At 31.4% G+C, this 12,014-nt stretch overlaps 1 protein-coding gene across 1 annotated transcript in view; it reads left to right on the top strand.

The window, feature by feature from the left end:
* LOC129751622 (uncharacterized) overlaps positions 1-12,014 on the top strand; it is a 188,875-nt gene that overhangs the window by 138,559 nt on the left and 38,302 nt on the right. Inside the window, exon 3 of the mRNA XM_055747228.1 lies at positions 5,047-5,257. Coding sequence (XP_055603203.1) covers positions 5,047-5,257 — 211 coding nt within the window. The remainder of the gene's footprint in view (positions 1-5,046; positions 5,258-12,014) is intronic.

The raw sequence follows: 12,014 nt of genomic DNA, 5'->3' as shown, positions 1-12,014 counted from the left end.
CGGTACAACTGTGATCGATGTTTAATCTTGGGCTCGAACTCACGGACATCGGCTCAGGAAGCAACTGACTTGTCAATAGAGTTATATCACAAGCCTGAAGAAACGGTATTTATAATAAACTAGCTGACCCGGTAAACTTCGTTTTACCAATTACTTAATATATCGTTGGAAAATGTTTACAGTTATTTAACTTCTTCCTGCTCGTGAATCAGTTTTCATGAAAATTGTCTTCAAGTTGTTCGAGTTTTGTAACGTTTCTAGTTGATTTTGTATAAGAGCCCTTTTTCCATAGAAAGTATTAATCTCGAAACTATTAAACATACCACCTCTGACCCGAAAAACCCTCGGATAACAAATTTCACTTCATTACGACCGACCATTCATACGTAATGGTGTTACAAAGAAAACGCCTCCATTTTTATATATAAGTTTCTGGTATATCATTATGAATTTACTTCAATAATATTCAGAATCATCAAAGGATTGTTTTTTTCTAATAATCCTTAGATATTTTTTTTGAAAATATTTTTTTTAAATATTTTTTTTAAATATTTTTTTCAAAATTTCTATATTATGAGAGGTCAATTCGAAACATTTGATGTGATAGGAACAATTATTTGTTGCTTGAGAATTATTATTGGTTTGTTTTGAAATAATTATTGTTTCAGTTGGTACATATTTGAGGATAATTTCAATAAATTGGGAATTTACTCTTGAAAAAACGACTCATTCTAGGACACGACATTAAATGAAACTTAACACTTAATACTCGGAATACTCTCTGGAGCCACTCGTGTCAGCTACTTTTAAGCAGCCATTTTTTCGAAAAATAGTGCTATTATTATCAATTTTTTCAATTGTTCTGATGAGATTTCAATTTAAAGGATGGGAAATTAGAAATGTCTTCATTATGTTTTATCCTTAAATAAGCACGAAAGTACATCATCTTAAATTGTTTTATGAAGATATTTTAAAATTAAGTCATGGTAGACTGAGTCGATTTGGGGTCATTTTTTCTCAAACCCTGGGGCCTTAAAAGCTTCGTTTTGGCCCAAAACCCATCCATGATTTTTTGCAGAATTTTCAAGTAACGTTTACATGGGTAAATTTGAACTTTTAGGTTTGTATGGGAAAATTGAATATTTTGTACTGAAAAATCAACATCATTTTTGTTTCTTCTGTGGAACCGAGCCAGCTGACAGTTTTTGTGCCACTTTATTAATTCCTTCAAGGAAATTTTTCGCTAAACAACTTTGTCGAATATCATAACTTCGTATCTTTTTAGACAAAGAAGTTATTAGCTGTTTAACAGGAGTATGTCTTTTTGGATTGATAAACCATGAATTCAATTGACACCACTGCTTGTGCTCCACGAAGTATGGCATGAAAAGTGGTCTTGCAATACTTCGCTAGGCACCCAGCGGTGGTGTCAATTGAATTTCTTGTTTATCAATACCAGAAGACATACTCCTGTTAAACAGCTAATAACTTTTTTGTCTAAAAAGATACGAAGTTATGATATTCGACAAAGTTGTTAAGTGGAAAATGTCCTGTAAGAAATTTATAAAATGGCACAAAAACCATAAGTTGGCACGGTTCTACAGAAGAAACAAAAATGATGTTAATTTTTCAGTACAAAATATTCAATTTTCCCATACAAACCTAAAAGTTCAAATTTACTCATGTAAACGATACTTAAAAATTCTGCAAAAAATCATGGATGAGTTTTGGGCCAAAACGACGCTTTTAAGACCCAGGGTTTGAGAAATTAAAAAATGACCCCGAATTGACTCAGTCTAATGTCATGGAATAATATTATTCTGAAAAACCATTTCTAATTTGGTTTTTTTTTTCAAGACTCAATAATTGTGTAATCATTTACTTAGAAAAAAGCTTCAGAAATTGAATGTCTCGTGAATGTCTGCAAAAAGTTGCGAATTTTTTTTCACTTTTATAGAAAAGATTTTTTTTTTCAATTTGAACCTTTTTTTTTCAGTTGGTTAGGCAGGAACAAATTTCAAATTCTTCTTCGATCACTTGGAGTTGAAACATCGTGAACTAAATATATAAAATGAGAAATTAATAGTATTCAATTGCAAGAAGGCTTGTGTGCCACAAAATTGCATTCTATATAATTGCACTAGACCTTTAAACAAGGCCGGATTAAGGGGGGGGGGGCAAAAGGGGCAATTGCCCCGGGCCCCCCGGCTCAGGGGAATCCCCGAGGGAAAAAAAAGTTTTACATTACTTAAATCATACTACTTCAATTTCTACAAATCTATGGAAAGAAATCAAAACTAGAAAATCGTATTGAAAACTTGAAAATATAACAACAAGGGGCCTCCGTGAAATAATATCTGGAAAAGTTTTTCAAGTTGAGGGGCCCCTTAGAGTAAGTAGTGAAGAAGTTCTCCCGCATTTTGCGGGCTGAGAATATCAAAATTTTGATATTGAATTTCGAAATTTTTCAACTCAGATTCTGGACAAAAAGATTGTAAACCAAATTCGAAAAAAATATAGAAGAATATGAGGCAAAACACCTCCAATTTTTATTTTTGTTATCGAAACATGTTAGCTTACCTTGTTAAGACAGAACAGAGAAGTTTTATGATAAACATTTCAGAATTTTACCCGGGCAGTTAATATCCGGTATTGTTATAAATTTTCACTTTTCAATCATTATTATTAAACTTTCCGTTGGTTTATAAATTCTAAACCATTTTCCCTTCCTATTTTTGAAAATGGATGCTTAAAAAAACTGTAATTTCCTAAATTGGACCGATCGACAGTAAAGAGTTTCTTCATTGAATATCCATCCCAAATTCTGCCTTATTCTTAAAAGTCGTATTGGAACATTTTCAACTGATTTAACCCAAAATTTTATCAGCTCCTGAAGTAAATATCATAAAATCAGTATACCATTTTCCAAATGGTCATTCTCAAATTATCATAAAAACAATCTAATAGTTGAGTTGCCAACATCATTGAGTGATTTTCTCAACATGAATATTTCTATGTTTTCAATCTTATCTTTATCCAGATTCAATTCTATGAGATATTCAAGTTTTGTGGTGTTTCTTCAGTTACTGAAGTTCATTTTCATGGTTAATAAACTCATTTGGATGCATTTTTTCAATGATAACTGATTCTGTGATTTAAACATTTAATCTATATTCCGATTTTATTTTCAATCGATCATTTTTGCGGTTATACCCCTCAAATTTTGAGAGCATCCAATTAAATTTTTGTCACATTTAGAATAACAATTCGATAACCATTTTTTTTCTGATGAGAATCATATTCATAAACATATTTGTAAACATTTTTTGTGTTTCAAAGATATAAAATTGAAGTTTACATGTGGTGAAATTTCTGCTTTGGCTCAGATTGTAACTTTGAATCTTTTTTACAAACGTAATTCACATTTTTTTTTCTCAAAACTTGGTTTAAAATTATGATTTAGATTTGAAACACTGAATTGTGGTTCGGAATATAACCTGATTTTTATTTAACTCTTATATCTGTATCTCTATTTGAGTTTAATTATTTTTTTTATTTTTTTGAATTTTGTCTTCTATGTTTTAAATCTTCATAATACCAATTGTCATGAGGTAAATATTTCCCGTTGAAACAAAAATGAGAAATAAATTTTGCATTTTTCAGCTCATATTAGAGCATATATATTTTTTTTAATTTCTAAATTTTTTCGCAATGTTTGCACTTGATTAATTAACAATTTTTATTTGAAGGTACCAAAAACTATCTTCTAGGCAGAAAACATGGCCATTTAAAGAGTATACTTAACTTATCTCCAATTCTTTTACATGTTTGAAATGTTTTGTATTCTCTGGGATAGCATTGGAAAAAAAATCGAATCATGGGGGCCCCCCGATAAAAATTGCCCCGGGCCCCCCGATGGCTTAATCCGGCCCTGCCTTTAAATCAAGTAATTTTTTTTCAAAAAAATTCATTTATATCATGTTAAAATAAAAATTAAATAGTGATAAAACTCACACCTTTCATTGATTGTTATTTGATCTTGTAATCTTTCGAATATATGATTTTTTTTTTAATTTCTATAAACATTGAAAATTTATTTATTCCTCCCTTCGGATTTTTTGAAAATTTTGAAGGGAGGGAAGGGGGTCGACAAAAAAAGAAACTGATATTTGTTCCAGCCTTATTAAAACGCTCAACCTTATGTCAGTTACAAAGTCATGGAAAAATTCAATCATATTTTGATTAATATCAGGTTCAACTGTATTGTTTAACTTTACTCTTTGGTTTCAGGTAGTGGCTCCAGAGAGCCATAAATAGAGGTTTTACTTTCTGTTTATCAGTTTCGAATAGAACAAATTTACCAGTTTTATTTCTCACTAATGATTTTTTATTGCCGAATATTTTGGCTGGATGCCCTGTTCTGGAATGTGGTGATCTAGGTTTTCATGTAACGTCGGAATCAAAGAAATTCCATTTATCCGATGAAATTTGAAGATGTGATGTCGTAGTTTTTCAAAAACGCATTCTAAATTTTTCAGATGATGATCAATCGATCATCCCATAACGAGTATATCGCCTAATTAAAGGTGATAGACTCTTAGAGCTATCGTCATCATTCTTTGGAAATTATTAGGTAAAATGGACAATCCAAAGGGAAGTCTGTTAAATTCATAATGGCCTGCTGAGCAAAAAAAGGCTTTAAATTTCTTTGAACTTTCCTCAAGCTCAATTTGATGAAATCCAAATCGAGTGTGGTATAGTACTTTGCTCGACCAATGTGATTCAATATCTGGTTAATACGAGGTAATGGGAATTTATCTGCAGTAATCTTTCAATTGAGTTGTCTAAAATATACAACTAAATGCCATTTAGTGTCAGTATAGCTCGTCATTCCTTTTAAATGCCGGGTTTGTTTGGATATATAATAATTGGGAGAATGAAGTGAAAATGAAAGTATTAAAAGTAAAATTCCCAGTTAATCCAAATCGAGACTGCAAAATAAACATATTTAAATTCAATCTTTCTCAATATTCCTCCCTCCCTCAGGTATCATGGTTCCGGCGGAAAGATTATCAGCTGCTAACGGTCGGTCTGTCAACCTACAGTAGCGATGACCGGTTTCTGGTGGAGCACACGCGCCATCTCGGGAACTGGGCGCTCCGGATCAAGAACGCCCGCAAGGAGGACGAAGGACTGTACGAGTGCCAAATTTCCACCCATCCGCCACAGTCGATTTTCATCGAGCTTAGGATCGTAGGTAAGACACAAGACTGTCTTGAAACGCAAAGATCAGCACCACCATTGAGGGGCTGATAAGATAAATTTTTATCACAGAGGCCGACATTGAGAGGAGAAGTTAAAGAAAAGAAACAAGAAAAAACGGTTAGCTTTAATCTCTTCATCCGAGCGAGACACGGGACAAAACATAAGCGAAATTACGGCCACGGTACACATTTTACCTTTCCATTGGGCAACGGAAACTTGTGAAGTGATATCTCCTCGGTTTTTCGTTGGTGGATGAGGAGAAACACGTGCCAGCCCAAAATCAACAGTTGCCGGGCGGGAAATTTTCCCTTGATGGAAAAATTCAATAAGCAACACAGGGAGTGAAAATTTTTTATTAGGCTTGAAATGATCTGTTTGTCCGGAGCCGTTCCCTTAAGAAGGGTTCACTGAATTTCATCTTCTGAATGGAAAATTTAGCTTTCGGTTTCTGGGAAATCTAAAGCTTAGTTCTTTTAGAAATGGGACAGTTACGAATGCGTGTATCTCAAAAACCATTCGTTTGATCGAAATACTTTCTATGAATAAAATGAAGGTAATGTTATGATATTTCATGAAAAAATTTGAAAAAAATTATTTATCGTTTTTTGTTAGAGAAATTTCTACTTTACTCTTGGTATCTCCCATTGGCCGGCGCACACTTTTTTCAGTCATGGTATTGATCAGTTTTTCCAACTTATACTTCGTCAAATCTATATTTTAGGTGGCTTCACCCTCCTTCTTCAATTTCTGATGCTTTTTGGTCCAATACTTCTCTTTTAAAAGAAAGTAAAAGCATTTTAGTGGATACAGTTGTTTCGAAATGAATAAAATTTGATTATTTTTGACCACAATTTTGAACGTTTTTAATGAAAAATTTGGCAATATCTGACCAGAAACGAAGAAAAACCATCATAAGATTGAACCTGAAGTAGAATTGGTAAGTATTAATCATAGGTTGTGGATGGTACATACAAGATTACTATTTTTAGACTTTTAAAAACAGCGAAAATCAAAGTTTTGTTTAAAAAATTTTTGTTTTTTATTACGCAAGAGCAGAATTTTGGCAAATCGTTATAATTTTATACAAAATAACTAGCAAATACATTCTTTAATATACTCGGGATCTTGCAACGAGCAGACATGGTATAGGATTCAAACGCTGGAATTTGTTTAAAATAGGGTATTTCATAAGTTTTGTCGTTCATCAGAAATCATCTGTCCCATAGCCTCGGTACCGGCTTTACAGCTTACGAGGTCTGAAACTAGCAAAAAATGGTTGTTTGAGGTTGGGTTTCAATGAGTCATTACTAGGCAACACTTTCAGCTTATCGAAGAAAATTGTTTTGAACATTTCAGCGATCTTTCCTAAGTTTTTCGCTTATTCAAAATTAAAAATGCTGGTACGAAACTTGACTTCCCTGATGACCCTTAACCGTAGTTGCCGATCATGTGCTTCACTCCAATGCTTGATTTGAACTTTGTGGACATTATTGACAGTGTTTGCATACTTTTTCACCACTAGCACACAGTAATTCTTTGAATAATCAACGGTTTTGTCAGCTAACAATTTGATTATGACGAATTTTAAAGGAAACTGTGCAAAATTATTTTTTTCTTTTTCTCTTGCATCGAACATATCTCAAAAACGCATAAGTTTTAAATTTTGAAAAAAATAGGTCTAATAGTACTTTTTACAGGCAACAAAATGCTGTCAAAATTTTGAATATCCGATAACTAGTAAACGAGCTATAAGCAAATGAAAGTGTCCCATTTCTAAAAGAACTAAGCTTTAATTCAGGATGAACTTAAGGACAAGTTTTCTTTTCGAAAAGTTTAGTTCCAAAAGCACGATTTCAATGATAATGTTTCATGATAAATTGCCCATAGTGATGAATTACACCTTTGAAAAAAGAAACTTCAACCTTCTGATTCAAGCAGAATCAGAATTTTTATCATCGATTTATTCAACAACTTCTTCAAGAAAATTCGATCCGGGATCAAATCAATCTAATAAAAAAAAAAAGAATTCAAGTCCAAAGGAGAGAAATGTAATTTATATGATAATTTCCGATGAATTATTAGTTCCGTGAATTGGGGCAGGCAGTGAGCATCTTTGGGACTTGACGTGTGCCTTGTCAAAACTTGACTCGCCATCCACCCTCGCAACAACAACAACAACAACAACCGAAAGTCATCGTGCCTATCCACTCAGATGAAAGCTGTAAAAAGTTTCCCGATTTTCCCCTAGTTTTTTTGTTCTTCTTTTTCTTTTTCATTCGATTTTTCAGCACCTTACGTTGAGAGCGCTTTCGATGCTCGATTAGATTTAACTTTTTTTGTGGTACTACTTTAACCCTCAGCGAGAGTTGAATTTATTATTTGCTTTATCAAGACACTGATCAGGATGAATGAAAAAAAAACCTCATCTTGTTCACGCCATGAAATGTGATTCCAAAATAAGGAAAAAAAATCATTGGGGTCTCCCTTTCGAAAGAATTAGGTGAAATACTTTTAAATTCTTCACGAGCTGATTTCATTTATTTCAACATGCGATCATCGCTCTTCTATTAACTGCCTGTTTTAGGAATGTTTCATTCATTTTTTTTACGTTTTGATCTTCAGTTAAATGGAGTTGTTTGCTGATTTAAATTTTCAAAATCTTTTTGTTCGTGAACAGTCAGTACCGCCTAAATTTTAATGTTTATGAATAATAATATAAATATCATAAAATTGTAAAACATGGAATGATTTAAAATTGAAAAAATATACATACTTCAGAAAAAATATCAAATTAATATTAAATTCAATGCCAAAAAAAAGATCTTCATTCAACAGCTCATAACTACTGTGCCTGTAGAAAAATGAGATTCGTCAGGAATATTCTGCGAAAAATAACTTCAAAAATTGTAGATGCTGGCCCACAGCAAAAAGCTGGCTTATTTAAAAGACAAAAATTACTTTCGTTTTTTTTTCAATATAAAATGTTGTAGCCTAGACAAATTTTCAAATAACGATTTTACCATGACAACTTTTATATAAAAACTGCCCGAAAATCACTCAATTTTAAACTTATTCCGGTACAAAAGATCATGCTTTCGTTATCAAATCCTCATTTGATATATTTAGTAAACTGTGCCGGTAATTTGGCGGTGTCTTAATTATGTAAAAAAAAATCCTCTTTAATCTTGAAGTGATGTGCCAGAATAATTATTTGAAAGAATATCCACTGAGTAATATCATCTTTAAGAAAACGATGATTTGAAGTCTTTTTTAGTAAAAGATGTTCAGACCATAACCTTATATTTTAATCGATTTGTTTGTTTAAGGCTTTAGCTTGCATTTTATATTTAATGAAGTGGTATTTGCCTCATTCCTTTTAATCTGATTTAAGCGTAGTTCAAAAAGACATAGAAAATAAGATGTTTATGTGGTTCTCAATACGGCAACAGATTACTTTTTCAATTGAAATAAAAAAAAAAAAATTAGAAAATAATGAAATTTATATTTATTCTTAAGTTCGACTCCTGAATGGTTAAACTTAGATATTTTTAAAGCATCCGCCAAACAATCTTTCACATTTTGACAAGCGCCATTCTGAAATTTGCAATTCGAGGATAAGTATCATGAACAATGACAATAAACTTGTTAAAGTTTAATTTGAAAAGTGGTTCAATCTAAATCTTTAATCATGTTATGTAATTGTTTTTCATACAAATACATGAAAATGATACACAGTTCTTCTTTGAAATTTTCAAATTATTTCAAGTACTTAGTATTGATGTGAAATATAGCGCTCAAATATTCTATAAGAGAATTAGGTATTTTAAAGAAGAAAAAAACAGTTGATTTGAATCAGAATTATAATTGAACCACAGATCAGTTTCAGAGAACGTTAATGAAGATCGATGTGTTGACACAATATAATTATGGTGAACTATGCATTGCTCAAACTATGCATTGCAAAGAAAAATAATTTGAGAACATATACTTTGGGGTTCCAATGGATGTATGGGAAAAATATTCATGATCTTCTTTTTGAAGACCATCCATCTATCATTTCAGCTCAATCGAACTTGATTTAAAGGTGCCTCACAAAGGCAAATCGCAAATATTTCAATTTGATTTCGACTCCTCATGACTTAAATATGCATATTCATCAAGATCTGGTGCCATGGCCGTAGGAACGCGGGGAGGGGGGGTCTTTTTGGGGGTTAAGCCATACTTCATCATCAAATTTTGATGATGGAGTATGGTTATTCGATAGTACCAATCTTGACTCATAATTGATGTCAAAACCTTGAAAACTAATCCCATCCAAGATCATAATTTAGCTACAGTTTTTCAAAAGAATTTTATTTATTGATAGTTATTCATTTCTGAACACTATATTTTGAATAAGATTTAACTCATTTCAGAGATTTTGGCTCCTTATAATCAAAATCCTATTGTGTAATTATGTATGTATTTGTGTTTTCATATTTCGGATTATATATCCAGTTTAGGATTATTGAATTTCGGTTCGAATCATTTTTAATAATGGAAAAGAAAAGCTGTGTTTCAAATCATCGTTAAAATTTGGTTTTACATTTCCTTCAAAATTAGATTCATGATTTTCGAAACTTATACGCATTTCTACAGTTAGTTTATATTTTTCCGAATTTAAAAATTTGATCGTTTTTCATTCTTTTTCCGGGATTTTCAGATCAGATCAGATGCAGAATAGATTGAAATTTTAAATTTTGAGATTCAAAATTCAGATTCAGATTAATATTTCAGATGAAAATTTATGTTGAAATAAAAGCAAATATAAACTTAATGACAGCATTGCTTATAATATTAGAATATTCTTGAAGGTTCAATTTTTTTTTATTTTCAAATATCGGTGGATGATTATAAGAACTCAAAATTAAGAGTTATCAACAAAAAAAGACCTTTGAAAGGAAACCATCTGGGAAATACATAAATGCAAAATGATAAAAAATCACCACCTTCCTAGAGCATCCACAACAAGTCTCAACAATCTTGGGCATTGAAGGATATCAAGGCTTGAATTCACATTTTTGTGTAACATTTCCAATTCTCAATCTAGTTTAAAATTTAAAATTTACTAGGGCTGAAAATTTTGAAATACTTTTTTTTGTTTAAATCAAATTTTTAACATGAACTTTTTTTTCTAGATTTTAACAACTAGTTCCGAATTTAAAGAAGAAGAAATATTATTTATTTAAAGAAGGGTTTAATCACGCAGGGTCATTCTCCCTCTAAAAATTCCGAATTTGAGTTAAAGCAATTTATAAGAAAAAATTCCTTTTTTCAGAAAAAATTCATAATCGAATCAAATGAAGTATGGTTAAAAACATGAAAATTCACACTAGAGATCTGCGTTTTTGATGAAGTTTTTCGAAATATTTTAGTGCCAAATGATCCGTCAGATTTAATTCATCCCTTCTGATTTTGGTGATATTTAAAGCATCAAATCATCTTAGTAATATTTCGTTCACACAAGTACCCAGGCATGCCAAATTTGATTTCCCAAGATTATTCAATTTGTTTTTGAAATGGTTTGAATTATTTAGAACCATATATCTACTGGAGCTTTTGATTGTAGTTCTTTATTCCTATTAATTCATTTGATTTTTAATTTTTTCTTCTTCAAGCTTTTAAGATAATTAGTATTCGTAAATCTGCAACAATTTGCAATTTGCAACAACTTTTCTTATTAAATTTCGAATCTGTAAGAATATCTTAAAGATTTCCATTTAATTTAAAACTTAACCCTCGTCCGTCCTTGAATTTTTTACCCGTTACGGTCCCTGAAGTGACAATTTGACACTCCTGACTGAAACCAATAAATGTATCTCTCTTGTTTCTCAACCGATTTTTACCAAATAATAGTTTTGGAAATCTCGCAAAGTAACTCAAATATATTACTCAGACATTATTCATCTACAATACTTCAATTTTCCGTCATTAAAAATCTTAAAAAAATCCGAAACCATGCTTGGAAAAAAAAACTGTAGATCAGCTACGGAATACTAAAAAAATCACATGTTTATGAAAGATGAAGTTAGAAGCTATTCGTTGCACAGTATGTATTTTTTCTTATTTTTCTATGATCACGAACACAAAAAATGTAAAAAAGTGGTGTGAAAAACGTATCGCTAAAATAACATCTGATGTCGGCCATTTTTTCTATCCATAATCATCAAGATGATTTTTGAAAATTTTGGTGATTAATTTTCTAGCTTTTGATCCAAGTTTGATGTTAAAATCATATCAAACTAAAATAAAATTAAAAATTTAATAGCGTGGGCCAGTAGACTGAGTCGATTTGGGGTCATTTTTGAATTTCTCAAACCCTGGGGTCTAAAAAGTTTCGTCTTGGTCCAAAACTCATCCTTGATTTTTTGTAGAATTTTAAGTAAGGTTTACATGAGTAAATTTGAACTTTTAGGTTTGTATGGAAAAATTTAATATTTTGTACTGAAAAATCAACATCATTTTTGCTTTTCTTGTGAAACCGAGCCAACTGATGATTTTTGTGCCAATTTATAAATTTCTTAAAGGAAATTTTCCACTGAACAACTTTGTCGAAGACACTAACTTTGTATCTGATTAGACAAAAAAGTTATTAGCTGTTTAACAGGGATATGTCTTTTCGCATAGATAAACAATAAATTCAATTAACATCACTGCCGAAGTCTCGCGAAGTATTGCATGAAAAGTAGTCATGCAATACCTCGCTAGGC

This window comes from Uranotaenia lowii, chromosome 3 (assembly GCF_029784155.1).
Source record: "Uranotaenia lowii strain MFRU-FL chromosome 3, ASM2978415v1, whole genome shotgun sequence".
In the NCBI taxonomy this organism is placed as follows: domain Eukaryota; kingdom Metazoa; phylum Arthropoda; class Insecta; order Diptera; family Culicidae; genus Uranotaenia; species Uranotaenia lowii.
The sequence above is the reverse complement of the archived record's forward strand: the minus strand, read 5'-3'. Positions and strand labels throughout refer to the sequence as shown.